Source organism: Tamandua tetradactyla, chromosome 8 (genome assembly GCF_023851605.1).
Source record: "Tamandua tetradactyla isolate mTamTet1 chromosome 8, mTamTet1.pri, whole genome shotgun sequence".
Taxonomy (NCBI): Eukaryota; Metazoa; Chordata; class Mammalia; order Pilosa; family Myrmecophagidae; genus Tamandua; species Tamandua tetradactyla.
The window spans coordinates 123938348-123959965 of record NC_135334.1 but is presented as its reverse complement, the minus strand read 5'-3'; the positions used below and the strand labels follow the sequence as shown (position 1 = coordinate 123959965).

General features: G+C 58.0%; 3 protein-coding genes and 1 long non-coding RNA gene across 8 annotated transcripts in view; 2 read left to right on the top strand and 2 right to left on the bottom strand.

The window, feature by feature from the left end:
* The first annotated feature begins 2272 nt into the window (after positions 1–2272).
* On the top strand, positions 2273–9521 carry PACSIN3 (protein kinase C and casein kinase substrate in neurons 3). 2 transcript variants are annotated; one of them, XM_077114597.1, is made up of 11 exons: positions 2273–2378; positions 5105–5175; positions 5384–5474; positions 5622–5778; positions 6449–6684; positions 6775–6930; positions 7478–7653; positions 7787–7907; positions 7984–8120; positions 8520–8641; positions 9004–9521. In XM_077114597.1, the coding sequence occupies exons 3-11, from the start codon at positions 5421–5423 to the stop codon at positions 9117–9119; spliced, it is 1275 nt and encodes a 424-aa protein (XP_076970712.1). In that variant the 5' UTR covers positions 2273–2378; positions 5105–5175; positions 5384–5420; the 3' UTR covers positions 9120–9521. The 2 variants fall into 2 exon arrangements, with proteins under 2 accessions (XP_076970712.1, XP_076970711.1); XM_077114596.1 differs by lacking the exon at positions 9004–9521 and having other exon boundaries at positions 8520–8931.
* LOC143644940 (uncharacterized) lies at positions 2805–10210 on the bottom strand. 3 transcript variants are annotated; one of them, XR_013156982.1, is made up of 4 exons: positions 10053–10210; positions 8447–8706; positions 6016–7808; positions 2805–5192 (listed from the first exon to the last, which is right to left on the bottom strand). It is a non-coding gene; the product is annotated as an uncharacterized LOC143644940 (long non-coding RNA). The 3 variants fall into 3 exon arrangements; XR_013156981.1 differs by having other exon boundaries at positions 2805–4862; positions 5084–7808; positions 10053–10209; XR_013156980.1 differs by having other exon boundaries at positions 2805–7808; positions 10053–10188.
* Positions 10141–21107, top strand: ARFGAP2 (ARF GTPase activating protein 2). 2 transcript variants are annotated; one of them, XM_077114594.1, is made up of 17 exons: positions 10141–10453; positions 10623–10741; positions 11318–11390; positions 11927–12058; positions 12146–12226; positions 13005–13086; positions 13377–13433; positions 14093–14134; positions 14506–14558; positions 15009–15145; positions 15287–15418; positions 17458–17586; positions 17666–17800; positions 18887–19013; positions 19149–19242; positions 19358–19476; positions 19962–21107. In XM_077114594.1, the coding sequence occupies exons 1-17, from the start codon at positions 10382–10384 to the stop codon at positions 19980–19982; spliced, it is 1605 nt and encodes a 534-aa protein (XP_076970709.1). In that variant the 5' UTR covers positions 10141–10381; the 3' UTR covers positions 19983–21107. The 2 variants fall into 2 exon arrangements, with proteins under 2 accessions (XP_076970709.1, XP_076970710.1); XM_077114595.1 differs by lacking the exon at positions 14093–14134 and having other exon boundaries at positions 10147–10453.
* Positions 18888–21618, bottom strand: part of CSTPP1 (centriolar satellite-associated tubulin polyglutamylase complex regulator 1) — a 296345-nt gene continuing 293614 nt past the window's right edge. The window contains exon 9 of the mRNA XM_077114601.1: positions 18888–21293. Within this exon, the coding sequence (XP_076970716.1) occupies positions 21143–21293 (151 nt within the window). The 3' untranslated portion in view covers positions 18888–21142. The remainder of the gene's footprint in view (positions 21294–21618) is intronic.

Here is a 21618-nt window from a genome sequence, read left to right as displayed (position 1 = left end):
TCCACATGACTAATCCCAACTCATCGAGACCAACAGTGTCACCTTTTCCGTGAAAGGTGGTGTCTCTTGCCTCCGTCTCCCCCACAGCACTACTCTATATTCACATTGCATCATTATTATACACTTAGGGCTCTGCTTTATTTATCTTTGGGACCCCAACAACCTAGCGTAGGGTAGAAATTCCGTTTTCTTGGCTGGATGAGTGAATGAATATAGAAATAAACAGAGGCATAGTAGTTAGGACATTCCAGGAGCTTAGGTGAGTCCATGAGTGAAATTAGACTTTGAGCCAATCTGCCACCTTGTGCCCTGAGCCAAGCCACTTCTCTAGGTTTCGGTCCTTATCAGCCCTCTGACCCTGGCATCTCATCCTGACTCAAGGTTTGCACTGCATTGACGGAGAAGTGTGAGTGTGTAAGAGCAAAGAAATCTGACTCCTGGGGGCAGCGCTAGCTGGGGGCTGGCTTTCCAAGGACATGCCTTTCACCATTGAAGCGGTGCATGTGCTCTGGGTTTTCATGTATTTTTCTCTCCCCATGGTACCTTAGGGGCAATTAAGATCAGCTGCAGCAGTTCTGCTTTCTGCTTCCAGATTTGAACCCAAGGGAAGCCAGATGTTTCACTCCACATTCCTTTCTCAAGGTCTGATCAACAGTCCGGTTTTCTGAATCTCTCCACAGCCTGGCTTCCCCAGATCCCAAAGCCTGGCAGCTGCTGCCTTTATTTTTAACAGACTTTTAATAGGAGGATCCCGTAATTAATTTCATTCCTGTGTTTTCACACATTCTGTGTAGGTGCCTGAAGGCCCCCAGGCGCTAGGTGGGATGTTAAGTGATTTTAAATAATGCAAACCCTGTGGCTGCCATCAGACACGTCCCCAGCTGTTCTTATTTGCGGTTCTTTTACGATCGTTAATTAGCTGGGGCACAGGGCCCCGAGGAAAGTCACAAGGTCACCTGTCTTGTTTAACGGAGGTAGAAACAGGGAGAGAAGGGATTGTCCAGCTTCATCAGAAAGCGGGTGTTGAAACTGGTTTCAGCCGCCACATCCTGCGGGGAGCACCAAGCCGAGGAGCCACTGCTCGGCCCTGATTTGTGAACCGCGGCGGCAGGCATCCCGCAAGACCCACGCACCGGGCCGCCGCTCACCTCCACCGGCCTGCGGGCGAGTCATCCGCGCAGAGAACGCGTCAAGGCCCCCTCGGACACCGTGAGCCACAGCCTCAGCTTGCTATTTTTAAAGCTGCTGTTTAAGAATCTGCGCACGGAGCTCACCCTCCCTGGGGAGTCGGCTGGGGGCGGGAACAGGCGGACGCGCTGGGCAGAGGACAGCGTGGCCGCGGCCCCGGGGCTCTCCGACCCGAGGGGACCGACGACCGCGACCCTCCGCGCGCCCGCGCACCGGGCCACAGCGGCCCAGCCCCGTCGCCTCGCGCGGGACAGGCCCGGGGCGGGGGTTGGGGCGGGCGGGAGATGAAGCAGGTGGCGAGTAGGTCAGCCTCGGAACACCCCCGGGCCGCTCGGGCGGATCCAAATCACCGGCGGGCCGCCTCTGAATTCCTGGCGGGCGGGAGGCCTGGCGAAGAAGGGAGTTCTTAGGGTGGGGGTGGCATCGTGGCGTGCTGGAAAAAATCCGCCAAACCTGGTGACTGAAAAACGGGTGGAAGGGCAAAGGTATTTTAAGAATGGATCAAGGAACAAAACCTGGAGGCGGGAACGCCGAGGGGAGGAGCCGCGCGTCTGTCCGCAGCCCACGGCCGGACCGGGCCTCCGCGCACAGGCTGGCGGACAGGGGCTTGCGTGGGAACCCCCGGGTTCGGAGCCCGGCCCTGCTCCATCAGCGATCTGAAGGTCTCTGAGCCTCAGTTTCCAAATCTGTACAGTGGGAATCTTAACGCCTACAAGGCGTTAAGATTCTACAAGGCGGTGGTTTTAACCACCTACAAGGCGGTGGTTTTGAGTCTCGCACCAGCGTAACGGCTCAGAGAGCTGCGCGCTGGGCAAAAGGCGCCGGGCAGCGCCGTTCCAGAGCCTCCTCCCCGGTGCGGGCAGGCCGGCCTTCCCGGCTCCCAAGCTCCGCAAGCCGGGCTAGGCGCACAGAGGAGCGCTGACTCCCCGCAGCCACGCTGCGCCAGCCCCGGGGGTGGGCCCTAGCGCCCCGTACGCGGGAGCCGCGACCTCACGGCCCACGGCCGGGGATCGGCGGCTCGTGGCGAAGCCCAGGACGCGGCCGGCGTGGAGAGGGCGGGGCCGGGGGCCGGGCTTCCCGGGGGAGGGCTCCGCACGCTCGGGGAGGCGGCGGCCCGGCCCGGGAGCGGCAGGACACTGCCCGAGCGTGGCCGGACCCCCACCCGCCCGAGGGCCCCGGGAAGACGCGCGGTGAGTGCGGCCCGTCGCGGCTGGGTTCTGTGGCCTCCTCCCCCGGGACCCTCCCCCCCCACCCCGGCCCCGCGCTCTGGGCGAGAGCAGGAGGGGCTCGACCGAGCCGAGCGGGTGTCCCGCCCGCGGCTCCCCAGTGCCACCCGGGAAAGGGGACGTCAGAGCTGAAGTGCCACGCGCAGGCGAGGGACCACCCCCCGGGCCCCCCATCGCCCGCCTCGCGCGCGCCCTGGACCCGAGGGGGGCCTCGCACTCTGGGACCGCTGCCCTCGCAGGGACCGCAATTCCCGGGGCCGCTGGCAAGGCCACCCCTGGCGGGGCCGCCCCCTCCCCCCCAGCGGCGCCCGGCCCGCCCCAGCCCCGCCGAGACCAAGTCCCACAAGTTTGGCGGAGCAGCCTGAGAGCTCCGAGCTAGGCCTGGCCCCGCCGGCTCCGCGTGCGCTCCCTGGCGCGGGGTCGTGCAGCGCCGGGGCCAGCGAGGGGCCCACTGGTCGGTGTCGCGCCCCCGGCTCCGAGGTTTGCTGTGCAGGCCGGGGCTGGCGTGCGTCACCAGCGAGCAGGCACCCAGCCGGCAGGTTGGGTTTCCTAAAGCGCCCCTTTGTTCGCCCCTCCCTGCTCTGCCTCCTCCCCTTTCCCTTTGCCACCCCCTCCCCCAGCGTCCCGGGCCGCGGTGGCTGCGGCTTCTATCCTGAAAGCCGGCCCCTCGTGCCCTCAAATCCCGCGGCTGCGGCCCGGCCGGGAGGGGCTGCGGGGGGAGGGGGGAGGCCCGGGGCGTTGTGACTCAAGACCCAGGGATGGGCAGGGCAGGAGGTTGTGCACCCTCCCAGCAGCGTGCCCCCAGCTTCTCGGGAGAGGCTGGGGTACATTCCTGTGTCAGGTAGACAGGATGTGTTCTTCCCAGGACCCTCTACCTTAGCCCAGGCAGCTGTGGAGACTCCTGTGGAGCCCCCCAGGAACTCCCCAGGCCCATACTTGCTGGCTCCTGGGCCTGGGAAGCTTTCTTTTCTGCTTTCTGAGCGCTCACCATGCCCAAGGGTGCTGTGGGCAGCGATTTGGGCCTTGCTGAGATCAGGAGACCCTGCTGAGGAGGGTGGGTGCTGAGCCTCCCCAACAGGGAACCAAGGTACAGGGTCGACCTGCACTGCTGCATGACGAGGGAGGATGGCACAGGGCCTGGCTGTGCCTGGGGCTGGGCTGGTGTTTGCTCTGGGAGACCAGAGGGAGCAGTGCCAGCCCGGCACACACAGCCTGCTCTGTTCCCAGGCTGGTGAGAGGACGGGTGGGGGGCAGCTCTCTGGGGAGTGGGGAAGCGCAAAGGCCCAAGCAGGCAGGGGCCTGGGCCCCCAGATACCTGGCCTTGTGACGTATGGCTGCAGCTCTGTTTCTTTCCATCTGGTTGTAAAGTGGGACAGACTCAAGAGGAAGCAAGGCGAAGAGCTGAGGGCCCTGGTGGGGCAAGCTGCCCTGCCCGTTCTGCTCTCTGCCTAGGGACTTCTGGTCCTTGCAACCTCACTGGGGCCTCGGGGAGGCCACTCCAGCAGGGGGTGGAAGCCTGCTCAGGCCACCCTCCTCCCAGCTGCAGAGCTGGCAGCACCCCTGATCTTCAGGGGAACTTCATTTGATTTTCCATTCAACTAACAATTACTGATTCCAGTGCCCATGAAAATACAAATCTGACTCCAGGAAGTCACTTTAACAGCTAGGTCCTGTTCTGTCAGTCACAGCCAGACACATACACCCTGACCAAAGGGTTACACGGGGCTGTGGGAGCCCAGAGGACAGAGGGAGTGACTGTGGGGAAGCAACCTCAACTGGGTTTTGAAGGATGCTTAGGGGTTCTTCTGTCTGCAGGGGAGCACTGTGACAGAGCCCTGCTTTCGGGGCAGCAGGCACAGACTCTGCCTTCCTGGGCTTGGCTGTGTCCCTTGGACCTTGGGCTTGCTAAGAGGAGGGAAGGATCTCCTTCTAGGGGCTGTGATTCAGTGCTGGGGACAGCTGAGACCTGCGCAGAGGCAGGAGGGGAGTGGCTACGTGCCACTCTGCCTGCCAGCCCCTGGGGTGGTGGCTCTGGGGTGGAACTCCCCTTGCCCTCTCTGGGATTCTGGAGACACTATGACTGGCTGTTCTCCTGTCCGACTCCCACATGCTGCCTCAGACCCTGGGCTTCATGAGGGCAAGGCTGGGTCACCTGTCACCTGTGGAGTCCTGTGGGGGCACGTGGGGTGGAGTAGGATGAGTGTCCCCCTCACAGTCCTTGTGCTTGCCTGGCTTGTCCTGTGCCAACCCTGTGTGGAAGCGGGCCATTCCAGGAGGGAGCCGAGGCTTCTGGGGACGAGGGACAGTAAATGTACTTGTCGAACTTTCTGGCCAAGGTAGGATCCAGGCCTCCTGGCTCCCAGCCAGCTCTTCTCAGCCCTGCGGCTGTGGGGGTGTGGCCGGCTGGGACCCTCCGACTTGGCCTAGGCTGGCAGCCAGGTCGCCTTGCTGTTCAAGGAAGGAAACGGGCCCGGGTCTGGGTGGGAACCCTCCTCTCACCCACAGCCTGGGGAGGGCTCTCTGCCCATCCCCCGGCCCGCCCCCTTCTAATCCCGGCTGGATTGTGTGACCCGCCTGGCATTCTCCTGGCTGGAACCCACTGCTTCTGACAGCAGCTGCTATATCGGGGAGCTGGGCACCGCCCTGGACACTCCAGGGCCCCACCTCACCCCCTGCTTCGCTCTCGTTAGCTCCAAGTCAGAGCTCCAGTGGCAGCCTCGAGTTGGACGCCAAGGTCCCTCAAGTGATCTCCTAGTCCCAGGTATGTGACGACAGGGGCTAGGGGGGTGGGGGGAAGGGGAGACCTGGGATGAGAGGTGGCCCCTCCCGAGGACTCCCAGCACCCTGCCTAAGTCCGAGCTCTGACAGCTTCTCGTGGGGTGGGGCACAGCTCAGGGGTAGGAGCAGGTCTTTTCCTAATTCAAAAAGGGTGTACCCAGCTTCTCTGCATATCGGTGTGCCTTCCACAGCCCCAAATCTGCCACCATTCCGTGCTGCGGGGACACCATGGCTCCAGAAGAAGATGCTGGAGGGGAGGCCTTAGGGGGCAGTTTCTGGGAGGTGAGTAGCTGCGCCCCAGGTTTGTGGGTGGCACTGAATGTCCCTCACTCTCAGGGCTCAGCCACCTGTCCAGGAGAGTTGCTGAGCTGTCAGCCCCACCTGCAGGGAGGCCTCTCCTTCGTGATGCCCCTTGTCCTATGCCCACAGGCTGGCAACTACCGGCGCACGGTGCAGAGGGTAGAGGATGGGCACCGGCTGTGCGGGGACCTGGTCAGCTGTTTCCAGGAGCGCGCCCGCATCGAGAAAGCCTACGCCCAGCAGCTGGCCGACTGGGCCCGCAAGTGGAGGGGTGCCGTGGAGAAGGGTGAGCTCCCCCTGGCAGCTACTGTGTGCACCTCCCATTTCAAGTCGGAGGCTCCCATGGCGGCCTGTCCTTTAAAGTAGGGGGAGCCTTCCAGTTAGCCTCGTGGCTATGCGGTTACAGTGTGCGAAATACTTCCATGAGTTATTTTGGTATTTCTAATAGCCCTGTGATGGAGAGGTATTGTTTTACCCATTTCAGAGAAGAGAAACTGAAGTTCAGGGAGGCAGAGTGACTTGCCTGATGTCACACAGCTGGAAAGTGTGAGACCTTCTGGCCCTGCAGCTTGGGCTCTTTCCACCCCGAGTGAGCTTCCTTCCTCAAGGGCAGGCACTGGCTCTTCTCCGGGGGCAGGAGAATGCAGTGGTTTATGCAACAGGCTGGGGTCTGAATCCCAGCTTGTAGTTGTAGGGCACTGGGCCAGTTCACTTCTCTGGCCTTTTTTTTTCCCCCTCTCTTGGGAAATGCTAATGATGATGCCGACCTCAGGCTGGTGGCAGTGGCAAGGGTTCTGTGTGAGGTCACGGAGCTGGTGTTCAATCAGTACAGCCGACTCACTGCCATTCAGCTGTGCCACCCCCTGGCGCCCGGAGGCCTCGCACCCAGAGAGAGGGGTGGGTTCCCTTGGGGTGATTTCCTTAGGATGGTTCCCAAGTCCCACCGCTCCCCGCAGGCCCCCAGTATGGCACGCTGGAGAAGGCCTGGCATGCCTTCTTCACGGCAGCTGAGCGGCTGAGTGCACTGCACCTGGAGGTGCGGGAGAAGCTGCAGGGGCAGGACAGCGACCGGGTGCGGGCCTGGCAGCGGGGGGCCTTCCACCGGCCTGTGCTTGGCGGCTTTCGAGAGAGCCGGGCTGCCGAGGACGGGTTCCGCAAGGCCCAGAAGCCCTGGCTGAAGAGGCTGAAGGAGGTGAGCCTGGGCGGGATGGCAGCCAGGGGCGAGCCCATGCCCAGGTCTGCTCAGGGCTGAAGGGGGCCGGGGTGTCTGCATGCATGCCAGGTCGAGGCTTCCAAGAAGAGCTACCACGCTGCCCGGAGAGATGAGAAGACAGCCCAGACTCGGGAGAGCCACGCAAAGGCGGACAGCGCTGTGTCCCAGGAGCAGCTGCGCAAACTGCAAGAGCGGATGGAACGCTGCACCAAGGAGGCCGAGAAGGTACAGGCAGCAGGACCTGGCCTGGCCCAGGCTTCTGGAAAGCACTCTGACCGCTCTAATCCCCACCTGCCACCTTCTCAACAGATTATCATTTAAAGGAGGGACCTGAGAAAAGGTGACATAGGATTTCAGACACTGGGTCCCCAGACTAGGGGATCTTAGCACTTGAGGAGAGCCTCCCTAGCACCTTTCCTTTCACAGTGCACCTCCTGGGATAGATTCTCCCACCACTGCTCTATCCACGCCACCCTTTCCTTCCACTCTGTGTATCCAAACCCTCCTGTCTTCAGAGGTGCCGCTCAGTTTCCTCCTCTTCTGGGAAGCCTTTTCTGGAGGTTGACCCGATCTCAGGCTCCATCAGACTCCCACAGCTGCTGTGACTGGGTGTCACCTCCCTTGCTAGGCTGCTGGGATCCTTGCAGGCGGGAGCCGGGACTCAGGGCCGACTGCCCCAGTACCTTAGCCCACGGCAGGAGCTCAGGGATACCGGTGGAGTCCTTGGTGGACGAAGGGCACGTCCCCAGCAGGCCCCTCCTCTCCCACCCAGACAAAAGCCCAGTATGAGCAGACGCTGGCAGAGCTGCACCGCTACACCCCACGCTACATGGAGGACATGGAGCAGGCCTTCGAGGCCTGCCAGGCGGCTGAGCGCCAGCGGCTCATCTTCTTCAAGGACACGCTGCTCACCCTGCACCAGCACCTGGACCTCTCCAGCAGTGAGAAGTATGGCGTTCAGGGCGGGGGTGGTGGGCCGGTCCGGGTCTCCTGTCTCCCTTGGGTTCTGGCCAGGCTGAGCGGGACGGGGGATGCCGGGGCCCAGGGCTTCCCAGACTGAGGGCTGAGCCTTGGGCTGCAGGTTCCATGAGCTGCACCGTGACCTGCACCAGGGCATCGAGGCAGCCAGTGACCAGGAGGACCTGCGCTGGTGGCGTGGCACCCACGGGCCCGGCATGGCCATGAACTGGCCACAGTTTGAGGCACGTGTCCCAGGCTGGGTGGGGCTGGAGGTGGGCGGGCTGGAGGGAGGGAGGGCCATAAACACTGTCCGCACAGGAGTGGTCTTTGGACGCGCAGAGGACAATCAGCCGGAAGGAGAAGGGGAGCCGGGGCCCTGACGAGGTGACTCTGACCAGCATCGTGCCCACAAGAGATGGCGCTGCATCCCCACCCCAGGCTCTGGGGTCCCCAGGGTGAGAGCCAGGAGCCTGGCCTTGGGAAGGGAGCAGCCTGCCCCTGGCCTTGGGCTCCTTCCCTCTGTCTCCTTTGCTTCATTCCCTTCATACCAAGAGTGAACTGAAAATCGGTGCTGGGGATCTCAGCACCTACCTAGAAGTTGTCATGGTGGCTTAGCTGTGCCTGGCATGTCCCATGTCCCCGCTCACTCACTCCTGACCTCCGCTCAGTGTGGCAGGAATTGCCCCTGCACTCACAGTCATGAGGGGCAAGGCAGTACCAGTACCACCCAGCGCCCTCCCATCCTGCCTCTCTGAGCTCCTCCCGGGAATAAGCCTTTTACCTCTGAGTCCTGGGCAATTAGGCCCAAGGCCTTCCTTGTCCCCTGAGCCTGTGCCGTTCTGCCCCCTCTACAGCAGCGGGCAGGATGAGGAGTGGTCAGATGAGGAGAGTCCCCGGAAGGCCACCGCCGGGGTCCGGGTGCGGGCACTCTACGATTATGCTGGGCAGGAAGCTGACGAGCTGAGCTTCCAAGCAGGTACCTGGAGCCCTTTCCTCCTCCTTCTGAACTTCAGTTCCTCCATTAGAAGCCTGAGCAGGGATCTGGAAAAGGGAAGCCAGACCCAATTCTCACGGGCCAGTTCTCTGACTCCCAGGGCTGTTCCGAGTCCAGCCCCTAGGAACTGCGCATTCCCCTGAAGTCCTCACTTTGCTGGGGTTTGATGGCAGGATCTGGGTGGGGTGGCGTGCTGGCTGCCACCTCCCTCTGCCCGAGCCACATCTCTGACTAGCTGGGCTCTCATGTTGTCCCCCCCAGCTCCTGGTACTCAGTCCTTGACCCAGCTGCAGGAACAAAGGCTGGGCCAGGGCAGTTGCCAGTGACAGTTTCCCTTCCCCCAGGGGAGGAGCTGCTGAAGATGAGTGAGGAGGATGAGCAGGGCTGGTGCCAGGGCCAGCTGCAGAGTGGACGCATTGGCCTGTACCCTGCCAACTACGTGGAGTGTGTGGGGGCCTGACCTGCCCTGACAGCCCTCCTGCAACACTTCCCCACCGTGGGTCAGAGCCTACCCTCTGGACAGCCTACCCTGAGGCCCTGAACCAGGGGCCTCTGCTCCTGTCCCTTCAGGGTGGAGGAAATCCTGGGACCCAGGGAGGGGAGGGGCCTGAGTCTAGGAACAGACTGTCGGGAAGGGCCAGCTGAGTCCAGACTGAGGGCAAGAGGGGGAGGTCGGGAGCTGACAGAGGGCTCTGGCTTCCCAGGGGAGCCCGGGTCTCCCCAGGAGCTGTGGTCTCAGTCTCTGGCCTATCTTGGGGTTCCTGGGGTGGATTTAGGGTGAGTGTAGTTCTAGCCTAGCAACTAGCATCACTTTCTTTTGTGGTTTGTTCTAGTGTGTATTAAACTTGGAAAAAAAAAAACACTGTCAGGCTGTGCATCTTTTCCGATATTCCACCCTTGGAGGCCTCCATGGGGTACAGGGCAGAGGCACGGAGGGGAGGGCCAGGGTTCCGGAGTGTGCGCCGGGGTGGGGGAGGGCGCGGGTGGGGGTGGGGGAGGGCGGGGGCGGGGACGGGGGGGCGGCAAGGGGCGGGTGGGGGTGGCCGTGGGCGGGGACGGGGGGGGGCGGCAAGGGGCGGGTGGGGGTGGCCGTGGGCGGGGACGGGGGGGCGGCAAGGGGCGGGTGGGGGTGGCCGTGGGCGGGGACGGGGGGGCGGCAAGGGGCGGGTGGGGGTGGCCGTGGGCGGGGGCGGGGGGGCGGCAAGGGGTGGGTGGGGGTGGCCAGCTTTGGTACCGGCTGGAACTTCGGGACCCTGAGCGATGGCAGGGAACGAGGCTGCGCGGGCGCCAACTAGGACTCGGGCTGGACCCTGCGGCCAGAGCCCTGAGCCGGCGGGAGCGGAACCAGGCCGCTCGGACCGCGAGTGCCTGCGGCGCGCGGCTCCGCACTCACCTCAGCAGTTGGCAGGGGCCAGCACCGAAGCCCGGCCCGGACAGCCCCCGCCTGGCGGGAGGAGGCACCGCCGAGGAGGTTTGGCCCAGCCCGCGAGCCGTCGCTCCACCCTGACAGCCGATTGGCTCGGACTCGGCGGCTGCCCTGTGGAGCCGGCTGCTGACGTCATCGCCCGGTCCTCGGCTGCTCATTGGTGGAGACCCGGACCAAATGCCCGGCTGTGGCCCGCGGGCGCAGAGCTGAGGCGGGCCGGGTCGCCACCCCCGCTCCGCTGCGGATTGGCCCGCTTCGGGACCCGTCAGTCCGGTTGTGACTGGGAAGGAGAGAAAATGGCGGCTGAGCCGAGCAAGACCGAAATCCAGACTCTTTTTAAGAGGCTTCGTGCGATCCCAACCAACAAGGTGCGTGAATGTGAGGAGCGCTGTATCCGGCCCCGGCTTAGAGGGAATCTCCAGGCTTCCCTGGGGTCTGAGGGAGGGAGAAGGGTGAGAGGGGCTATTTTCCTGGGGTGTCAGCACCCGGCCTCCACTCCGAGCCCCTGACCATTGGCTTATGGCCTGCTCCACCCAGGCCTGCTTCGACTGCAGCGCCAAGAATCCGAGTTGGGCCAGCATCACGTACGGTGTTTTCCTGTGCATTGACTGCTCCGGGGTCCATCGCTCCTTGGGCGTCCATCTCAGCTTCATCAGGTGAGGTCGCCCCGCGGCTGCCGTGCCGCCCCTCGGCCGGCTAGGGCTGTGTGGTCTGCAAGGGCGAGTGGCTGCCCCGACTTGGACCGCTCTGAGTTCGGTGTTCCGAAACCACCGGGCCCGGAAGCCTACCCATTGGAGGGGCTCGCCTGTGTGGTCCCTTGCCACATAGACGCTTCGTTTGCGCGTCTGGGTTGAGACTGCATTCTTTCCTGGAGGTCAAATTGGGGACTCTGAGAGTTAGTTCGGGGAGAGAGTTAGCAGCTTTGACCTTGCTGTTGCTGATAAATTGGCCGACTATGTGTCAAAGGAGACTGTGGCTGTCTCATAGTGCCTGGGGATTCAGCCTCCTTTCTGAGCTGGGGAAATAATTAGTATCCTTTTAAAGAAATGAATGAAGAGCTAGGTTTTCATGGACGGGGTAGAGTGGAGGAAACGGGGTACAGTGGAGGAAACGGGGTGGTGGCTGATTAATATTTCCTAGGCACCTACAGCGGCAGGAGGCCAAATGACAGGTCAGCCAGGGAAATGTTTCTCCTCCCGCTTGCTGGTAGGTGACCCAGCTTTTGCACACAGGTCCACAGAGTTGGATTCCAACTGGAACTGGTTCCAGCTGAGGTGTATGCAGGTCGGCGGGAATGCCAATGCGGTAAAGCTTCTTCTCCTTCCTCCTCTGGGCCCCAAAACTGAGTTTTCTGCCTGGGCATTAACATTACAATGACTTCCTAGGAGGTCCTCTTAGTTTCTCTGTTCAGAGGATTCTCTGGTCTGTAACAACACTCAACTCTATTTTCTAAGCTTGGAAACTGGGCACAGTTCTTCTCAAAGGGGCTTCAGAGTCAAACCAAATGGGAGAGATGTTCTTGGGAGAAAGGCCAAGGAGCGGAGGACTTCGTAATCATTGAGGTCCTGTGGACCTGCCTGGATGAAGGACAGAGTGGGGTGGGTAAAGTATGCTGTCCTCAGGTAGGATTGAGTGAAGGCTGGACTTCAATTAGTCATCTCGGAGAAGGGGAGGAATGTTTGAGGAACTTTAGATTTCTGATAAACTGTTGGTATAATAGAATGTACCATCCTGTATAAATAAAAGCATGCTGGAATAAGGGGGTGCTTTCTACAGCTGATGCATTTTTGCTTTGGTGAGAATTACCTGTAGCATGCTCTCCTCTCTTCTTCACTCCCCAGACGGCTTTTTTCCGCCAACATGGATGCACAGCTAACGATGCCAACACCAAGTATAACAGTCGAGCTGCCCAGATGTACCGGGAGAAGATCCGGCAGCTGGGGAGTGCAGCCCTGGCTAGGCATGGCACTGATGTAAGCGCCTGTTCCCAGGGTGGGGTAATGAGGTAAGAGTGGGAGTATTCAGAACCCTGTGTTCCAGGAGTGCCTTTTCCCTTACAGCTTTGGATAGACAATATGAGTGGAGCCCCCAGTCACTCCCCGGAGAAGAAGGACTCTGATTTCTTCACAGAACATTCTCAAGTGAGTGCCCACAAGGAATGCCTCCCACGGTTGTTCCTACAGGTGGCTTACTTACTAAGGCCAAGTCCTGCGATCATGGACATGCGTCTCATTCGGTGTGGTGCCATATGCCAGGGACAGGGAATGTCTGGGGCCCACTGAGTTGCTGCATGTTGCCTGCTTCTCCTGTGAACAGGGTCACAATGTGGCCCTTCTTAAGAATAGGCTCTTATAATCTAGGGAGGAGGAGGAGGTTCCAAGAGATTTCAGGGGCCACAGCATTTCCAGGATTCTTCTCTAAGAAAGGCTCCATGGTTGGGGGAAAATGGAAGCATTCCCTCCCTTCTGTGAGTTTGCCCTCCTCTGACCCTGGGCACTGAAGTCAGACTCTCTCTGTGACCCTGGCTCTTCTGCTTAGCATATCTGTGATGTCAGCTAAGTCCCTTCACTTGTCAGAGTCTCGGGTCTAAAGTAGAAATGTAGTGACCTCATGAAGTTAGGATAATGAGATATATTTGTATGTGGAAAGTCCTTAGACTTGTGTATGGCAGATGGTAAAGTGCCAGTAATTGTTAGATGTTATTAAATGAGGTGAATGGATTCTGGCTTTAAGTAGAGGAATGGGGGGAGGGGTATTAGTTTCTTCCTTCTTTCTTCCATAGAGAATTGCAATTATGATTTTACTAGCCAGCCTCTTTGTGCTATGGGCTTGGAGCAGGGCCTCTCATCCACTGCCTACTGGTAGGTTCTTGATGCTCTTGCCAGCAGGGGTGGCTCACTGAAGCTCTCTCCTTTTCAGCCCCCTCCCTGGGATGCACCAGCTACTGAGCCTTCAGAAACCCAGCAGCCAGCCCCACCTACAGAAAGCAGTGGCCTGGCACGTGAGTTCAGCCCAGATTCCAACCAAGTGCCCTGGTCCTGGGAAAGGACTCATGGCTAGGAAGGAGACACAGGGCTGAGGGAGTAAGAGTGTGCGTGTGGGGGGTCTCCTACATCTCTGGGTGGGTTGGGATTCATTTCAATCTCTGGGAGGAAGTGGCGGCCATTTCTTTTGTCCTTTGGTAGCCTTGGCAATCTGAGTAAAGTGCGCCCTGCTCTTGTCCCATGACTCTCCTTAAGGGGAGGTCCAGGATGCTTTGCCCCTTACACCTAACCACCATTGTACCCACAGAGGCAGAGCATGGCCCCAACACAGACCTGCTTGGCACCTCACCCAAAGCTTCTCTTGGTCAGTATACCAGTGGGCAGGCTTGGGGTGGACTGAGAGAGGGAAAGGGTGGGCCTCAAGTGCTCTTTTCAGATCTGCTACTGCCTGGTCATGTGGACCAATGCCACAGAGACCGAGCATCCGATCTCTCTGGAGAGTGATTGAAATGGTAGTGACAGCCTTGACTGCAGGGACCTTAGAGCCAGGTCCTTCGATGACTGACTCTGGGAGTGCTGGTGTGTGAGATTGTGCCTTTAGCTATAGCGTGGAGAGGCCAGCGTGGGACTGGAGTCTGAGGCTGGGCTGGCCCAGGTGCTCCGTTGCTTACCTTCCCTGGGCTGGACATACCACTCAGCTGCCAAAGGCTGGAGGCGACATTGGCTTTTCTCAGTCAATCCCTGGCCTGTCCCTCAGCTCTCCTCTCCTCTTCCCTTAGTGTTCTTCAGATAGTCGAGGCTGAGCAATCCATTTGTTGTCCTCAGTTTGTTCTTTGACCCTTGAGGGTTGGGTCAAGAAACCAGCAGATTGACGTCCAGATTGGCCCTATGAAAAGGCTGGCAAGGCTTGGTCTGAAGCTGGTCGCATAGAGGCCTCGGGGATAGCTGTAGCCTCTGGGCTTAGGAGCTGTATGGAGACCCTGGGATGCGTCCAGGTTAGCCACAAGTCTCTCTCTCCTCCAGAGTCCATGTTTCTGTCAGCTAAAGGGGTGCTTCCTACCAGAGGTAACCAACGACTGCTTGGCGAGCCTGGCCCCTTGCATATCAGCTCCCTGCTTTAGGAGCGGAGGCTAGTGTTTGGCATCTGCCCCTGCATAGCAGTCTTCATGTTGGCTCAAGGGCTTTGATTTTCTCTGGTGCTTCAGGTATAGGTTCTGGTCTCAATTTGTTGGGAGCCAGGAACTTCCCTTAACTTTGTCTGTCTTTGGCCTGGACTGACCCGGATGTCATTGGTTGGAGCTGGCAGTGGCAGCTTTGCCTTCTCTTGCCTGCAGCTGTTTTTCTAGAAGCTCCTATGGTGAAGCTGCATGGTTGGACTGAGCTGTTGGCTGTTGCACCCTTTGTCCTAGCTCATGCCCAGCCTCTTTCTCACACAGAACTGAAAACCTCCATCATTGGCAAGAAGAAGCCAACGGCAACTAAGAAAGGGGTAGGTGGGAGAGGCAGGCAGACCGCCTGGGTTCACGCCTCAACTCTACCACTTGCTGTGTGACTTTGGTAAAGATACTTAATGTCTCTGAACCTTACTTATGAAAGGAATGCAGAGATGCCTGTCTTCCAGGAGTGAGTGAGGTCACGCACACCAGGTGCTTAGCAGAATGCTTGGTGCATTGTGGGCCCTACTCAGCATTAGCTGCTGTCCTCGGGCTCTGCAGCCTCTGCTGCACCTGTGTGAACTGCCTGTGGGCTGTGCTTATGCCCAACTTCAGCACAGTCACAGTCACTGCTAACTCCCTCGGCTGTGCTGAACAGTCTCCTATTACTGTAAACTTTATGAAGCAGTCCCTTCATCATGGGTATGGGTAGATTTTCATGCCAGGGAGGGATCAGATGACATGGTGGTTGGCATGGCCCCATATCACCCGATTCTCCTTCCCAGCTGGGCTCCAAGAAAGGCCTAGGAGCTCAGAAGGTAAGCAGCCAGAGCTTCAGTGAGATTGAGCGGCAAGCCCAGGTGGCTGAGAAGCTCCGTGAGCAGCAGGCAGCCGATGCCAAGAAGCAGGCTGAGGAGTCCATGTGAGTGGTTGCCCCGAGGACCCCAGCTTGTTCTGTGCAGGGGGCTGGGCAGAGGTGCGGATGGGTGGGTGTGTTGGGTAGGTGGGCAGGGCAGGGCAGGTCAGAGGTGGTGCTGGCCTCTGACATGTTTTTCCCTCCAAGGGTTGCCTCCATGCGTCTGGCCTACCAGGAGCTCCAGGTTGACCGTAAGAAGGAGGAGAAAAAGTTACAGAATCTCGAAGGGAAGAAGCGTGAGCAGGCCGAGAGGCTGGGCATGGGCTTGGTATCCCGAAGGTGAGGCTCGGCTCAGGGGGGTAGTGGCGTAAGGCCATTATTCTTTGGGAACCACTGCAGGTTCTTCCCAGCAATTATAGGTTGAGCTTCCCAGCAATTATAGTTTGAGCAAATAGATCATTTTGCTTGTTTTAAAGTGCCTAGTGCAATGCTTGGTGCAAAGTAGGTATGTGCTTAATAATGATTTGTGGAATGAAAGACAGCATCAGGGTGCTATTTTGGTATGTCCAAGAGACTAGGATGGTGTTTCTTAGAGAGGGTGCCAGTGGCGGTGTTTGAGCAGGACAGTTCTGCAAGGCCTCTCCGAGAGCTGCCAGGCTGTTGTTAACATTCCTCATCCCTGTGAACTAACTGCCAGTTGTGCTGATGGACGCCAGAACCCCAGAATGCAGTCCCCTGCCCCATTGCTGACACCCTTTGGGTTGGGCAGTGTCCTTTTGTTTGCATACCACTGGGCTTGTGTTGCTTTGGTTTTCTAAAAACAAAAAGAGGGATTGCAAGTTAGTTCTTATGCATTGTGTTTGCTCTTTACTGAGTTAAACATGTAGAGCTTTTAGGAATAAATCTGACATTTTGGCTTCTCAAAAAATGAGAATATCTTACAGGGTGGGGCCAGCATTTCTGACTTCAGGTAGCTTGGTGCCGATGGTGGCTGCTCCTTCAGAGAAGGCACGAGCTCTGTGTTGGCTTTACCACCCAGACCCAGCAGTTCTGTGCAGGGGCTCTTCCCTTCCCACAGATGAGAGAGTTGAGACCTAGAGCAATGGAGCAGTTTGCCTGGAGCCCACAACACTAGTAGTTGCTAGAACTGGACCTTGAAGAGCCCATATGTTCTGCTTCCCTGAAAGAAAATGAGGCTGGGTATTTCTTACTTAAGCTTTTAGAGCATGTACCAGTTGGATTTCAGGCCCCCTTTTTCAGTCGGTGTGCTGCCATTGTAACAACTGGTAAGTGAAACATAAAATTTTAATCCTGAAAAGGACTTTAGGTCTCCAACCCCACCCCCATTCTCCATGTTCCAATTCATATAGGAATTACTGGATTAAAAGGTATGGGCAGGGTGCACGTGGCTCAGAGTTAGAATGCTCGCCTTCCGTGTGGGAGACCTGGGTTCAGTTCCCAGACCATGCACCCAAAAAAGAAGGTATGAGCAGTTTTTCAGCAGTTAAAAGCTGAGAACTATATATATATACCTATCTTCACGTATGTGTACAAATACGTATGTACTTTTAGATTTTATATATGTGTATTTATATATATATATATATTTTTTTGCAGTGATACAATTTCACTTAAGTCCAGTATACTCTTTTTATAGCCTTATTGTAAAATATTTACTCCTATTTCCACACCTAAAAAGTGTACATATTTCAAAAATGAATTTATTTAAATTGATCTTGAAAGTGTCTCTGTGAAGCACAACAGAAGAGGAAACAGGCATCGAGAGCTGATGCCCTGCGCACTGGGAAACCAAACATTAGATTTGGGTCTTAGTGCACAAGTCCAGGCCTTATGCTTTGAAATGTTTTCTGCTTAAGAAAAAAAAAAAGGTGGACTTGGGATAATTAAGAACTTATCTTTTGATACCACTTTATTCATTTCCCAGGTTCAGTTTCCATCCCTTCATTGTGTATGTGCATGCATTTGTCTCAGTGAAGGATGTGGGTGGGTCATGGTATGTCGAGCCTGAGAGTTGTTTCGAAGTGCAGAGCCCTGTCATTTGGTGTACATTTATTATTAAAATATAAAAGAGAAATGGTCATCTGCCAGGGAAGCCTTAGCAGGAGTGCTGGCGGTCTGGGGCATGCTTCTCTGTTCATGCGTCCCCAGCACTTGCTGTGGGCCCTGGCCAGCTGTGCACTCACGGATGTTGCCTTACCTGCTGGCCCGACCGTGGTACCAGTCCCGGTCCTGAGCACTGGAGGGAGAGAAGGCTCTGGATGGTGCCTGGCAGAGGACAGCAGCTCGGCATCTTCTCTGATGTGGTGGCCGTGGTGTTTACCCCGGGTTTCGCGTCTTAGCTCTGCCTCTCTCCACAGTTCTGTCTCCCACTCAGTGCTGTCTGAGATGCTTGTGATCGAGCAGGAAACTCCAGTGAGTGCAAAACCCTCCCGCTCACAGCTGGACTTGTTTGACGATGTTGGTACTTTCGCCTCTGGACCCCCAAAGTAAGGCTGTTGCTGGGGTGCAGACTTGGGCACCGTGCTCCTCATCAGGCTTCTCTGAGCCATGCTGCTTTCTCCCCAGGTACAAGGACAACCCTTTCTCCTTGGGGGAAAGTTTTGGTTCACGTTGGGATGCAGATGCCACCTGGGGTATGGACAGGGTAGAGGAGAAGGAGCCAGAGGTGACCATCTCAAGCGTCCGACCTATTTCAGAAAGGTAGCGTGGTCTAGGGCAGCACTGTGGTAGAACTTTCTGTGACGATGGAACAGTCTGGAACCTGTGCTGTCCAGTGTGGCAGCCACTAGCCACTTGGCTCTGAGCTCTTGAAATGGGGTTAGTGCAGCAAAGGAACTGACGTTTTTATTTAATTTGATTTTAGTAAATTTAAATTCAGATAGCCACATGTGGCTAGTGGTGACCATATTAGGCACACGGAGTCAGGCTTTGGTTGAAGCTGTGCTCTGTTAGCACAGAGGGCAGCCTCTTTGGCTTGGGACCTGCAACTCTGGTAGGAGGGGCCCTGATTTTAAGGCTTCAGTCTTGACTGCCTGCAGTTATATGTCTCTGGCCCCTGTCTTGTTTATTTTTCAGGTTATTAATAAAAGCATTATCCCGTTTTAATCTTCTAGTTGATAAGTGATCTCTAAATCATCCATCTTTAAAATGGGATATAAATAACTACTTCACAAGGTTACTGGAAGGATTAAATTAAATTAAATGTAATTGAATTAAATATACTGAAACTCGTAAAACGCCTTGGCCAGTACCTGTGCCTGTTCAGTCTTAGGTAGGAGGGACCATACAGTTTTTCATCACACTAGGGTGCTTTGACAGTAGAGTGAGGTACTATGAATAATTATGTCGGGAGAGGAGGCAAAACTGGGACCACCCCAGGCCAACCAAGACATGCCATCCGCCTCATGTCCGACAAGCTGCTCACTAGTAATCATTGCAGCTGTGCTGGCGTCACGACTTCCTGAACCTGGCCATAAGCTGGAGTGGTTTGAGGCAGAAGCCTAGCCCCCCCCAAGCCATATGCACACCCTGCCTAACATGGGTGGCACAAGTTCTCTGTGCCGGGCGTCGGTGTGGGGGTGGGGTCTGAGCATCCCTCTGAGGTGCCCATCTGTGGAGAAGGCCCTGGGCCCCAGAGCCACAGACAGAATGGGGATGTAGGAAACCTTCTTCAGAACGTCTTTTGGTGGAAGATCAATAAAAGTCTTTGGCACTCTGACCTCTGAATTCTGCCTCTCCTGGTGGTCGTGGGAAGGGTTAGATGTGTTTCCCACATCTACCCCTCAGAGCTACAAACCGGAGGGAAGTGGAGATCCGGAGCACGGGCCTTGGATCCAGCGAAGCATGTCAGAAGTTTGCAGGAGCCAAAGCCATCTCATCTGACATGTTCTTTGGGCGGGAGGTGGACACCGAGGTAAGTCGAGTTGGTTGCCCTGAGGCTGGAGCCCGCAGGTGGACGCAGAACTTCCTCTCTGCCACCACTGTGCCCTGGACAGGCCCTGTTCATTGGTCAGAAGATCCCCAGGGCATTGCTATTTCTTCACCACAGTATGAAGCCAGGTCTCGGCTGCAGCAGCTGTCAGGCAGCAGCGCCATCAGCTCTTCAGACCTCTTTGGGGAGGTGGATGGAGCTCATGGAGCAGGTGGGTCCCCGGAGGGGTGCTGTACAACACAGGGCCTGTGAGCTGAGCTTTGGGCCCTGCTGGCTGGAAGGGTTTCCTGCAGGGCTCTGGGTCACCCCTTCCCTTGCTTTTACAGGCAGCGCATCTCTGGGGAATGTGCTCCCTACAGCGGACATTGCACAGTTTAAGCAGGGTGTCAAATCTGTGGCTGGGAAGATGGCTGTGCTGGCCAATGGTGTGATGAATTCTTTACAGGTGAGGCTACCTGACATGGGTGGGAAGGGGCCTGGGGAGTGCTCCTTGCAGGTACCTTCTCTACCATGCTGAGACTCTGCTGCTGGGGAGCTCCCCTCAGCCTTGGAGACAGCATTATCTGTTTTTGGAGGGGCAGCTTCCTTCCTTGGAGCTGTATACCAGGCTCGGGTGCTCCCTAAAATGATGTTGTGTCCACACTGATATTTTCCCCAGTCCGTTCACTTTGCCCTCTCTTTCCTGCCCCAGCTCTGAGATCAGGCAGCTTTCCCCTTGGGTTCTGACCACCACCTCCTTCCCAAGTCACAGTGAAATAAACAGTCTCTGCCGTGGCAAGACTGGTGGCTGGGTGCCCACACCTGTGGGTTTGCAGAGCCCTGTGCAGCCCCCCTTCTGCCGTGGGTGTGTGTGTGTGTGGGGGGGGTAGTGAGTGTGCTGCCCACGCTGCAGGTTAGAGGCGCTGACCTCGGTTTTCTTCCCTTGCCCAGGATCGCTATGGTTCCTACTGATGAGGGTCCGAGCTCCGCGGTGTTGTGGCAGCGGGAACCCTGGCTCCCGAGCCAGGGGGTGTGCCTTGGGGAAGCTGCGGAGGACTCATTAGTTTATAAGTGGTGTGAGTGGGTCGGCCTTTGGCTCCGTGGGTGAGGGGGACGGGCAACACCAGCCCTTGTCTTCTGCCTGCGGGTGGGGCCCTCTGTTCTGTCCCCTCACACCCCCTGTGTGCTGGATTACTCTCCTTCCCACTTTGCACCCCAGAGCTGCTGCCCACCTGTCCTGGCCCGTTGGAAGGAAGGGGAGGGGATTTCCCTCGGGGTGGATTTTTTGGGGTCCGGCCCCTGCCCTAGTAGGGAGCGGGCAGGGGAATGCTCTGGGACCCTTCTGGTTAGCCTGGGGACTGGGCCTAGTCCCCTGGAGCCAGAGCGGGAGAGGCCTAGAGAGCTCTGCTCCTCTGGGAAGAGAGGCTGTGCACTGCTGCTCCCGCCACCCGTGGCCTCCTCTGGGTCTGGGGGAGGGCAGGGAGGACGTGGGCCTTCGCCTGGGCCTTACCAAGGGCTCGGAACTACCTGGCACCTCAAGGCTTCACTTGTGGTCAGACTGGAAGCTCAGGGCTCGTTTCTGGCCTTCCTCCTGCCTTACGCACCTTGCAGTGCTCACCTGGACTGTCGGGGAAGGTAACTTCTCCTGGGGGTCTCTGGACCACAGGCCCCTCTGCCCTCCTGAGACTATCTCTGCCCTTGCTCCCTGGGTCAGTGGTCCTGGTGGGTCTCATGTGCCCTGTACCCTGACTGGAGGCTGTGGGCTTACAAGGAAGCAGGACACTGGGCCCCCTTCCTTCTGCGCCACCATGAGCACGGTGCCTGGTCCACAGCCCGCCAGTGAGCATAGGGGCCCTGCAGAGCTGCGGCCGTCCCCTTGGTCGCTGGGCCACATGCTGGACCCCCCCTCGGCGTCAACCCCCAGCGCACTGGCAGTCTGAGTGCAGCCCCCCCTTTGTGCTGTGCGCTGGGCTCCCAAGCAACACAGACCACTCTGCTTCCCTCCCCCAAAGGGACGTGACTTTCCTTCTGGACTGTTGTATTGAAGCAAAGTGGTATCAAAATAAACCCTGGGCCCCTGGGCCCCTGTTGGTCTGAGCTGAAGTGTCCTTTCTGGATTTCTGGCCCTTGCCTCACTCCCTGGGCTCCCACCGATATTGGTGGGACGTTGGTGCAGAAGCTGAGGGCACGCTCTCCAGGGTGACTCTTCTCTGAAAGCCAAAGGCCCCTGGCTTCTCGGCCCTGTGCTGCCGCGAGATCCGGTGCAGCCGCGACCTCACCACCCTGTTGTGTGTGGAGGAAAGAGCTGGTATTAGTTGGCCCTTTAGCTCATGCACTGAGGTCAGGCGAGCGAGCTGAGCCAACGGGCAGCAGCCCTGCAGGCTCCTCGCGGCAGGATTGGCTGCGGGTGGATATCTCAGTGGAGTTAAAAGAAAAAAATGTCTGACTTAAATGAACCCATGTAAATCCAGGAAGAAGGGTGCGTGTGTGTGTAAACGCCTGCTAGGCCACCCACTCCCCCTCTGAGAGCTCATGGACCTTCTCTGCTGCACCTCACGGGTCCCGGGGTGGAGCTGAAACCGCTGTCTGGGAAGGGGATGATTAGAAG

Bases quoted from the DNA above. Each gene is read 5' to 3' on its own strand.
- PACSIN3 (XM_077114596.1), top strand. From the start codon at position 5,421: ATGGCTCCAGAAGAAGATGCTGGAGGGGAGGCCTTAGGGGGCAGTTTC. The intron at 6,685-6,774 runs GTGAGCCTGGGC...CATGCATGCCAG, and splicing joins GGCTGAAGAGGCTGAAGGAG to GTCGAGGCTTCCAAGAAGAG. The intron at 7,908-7,983 runs GCACGTGTCCCA...CTGTCCGCACAG, and splicing joins TGAACTGGCCACAGTTTGAG to GAGTGGTCTTTGGACGCGCA.
- ARFGAP2 (XM_077114594.1), top strand. From the start codon at position 10,382: ATGGCGGCTGAGCCGAGCAAGACCGAAATCCAGACTCTTTTTAAGAGG. The intron at 12,059-12,145 runs GTAAGCGCCTGT...TTTCCCTTACAG, and splicing joins TGGCTAGGCATGGCACTGAT to CTTTGGATAGACAATATGAG. The intron at 19,014-19,148 runs GTAAGTCGAGTT...TCTTCACCACAG, and splicing joins GGCGGGAGGTGGACACCGAG to TATGAAGCCAGGTCTCGGCT.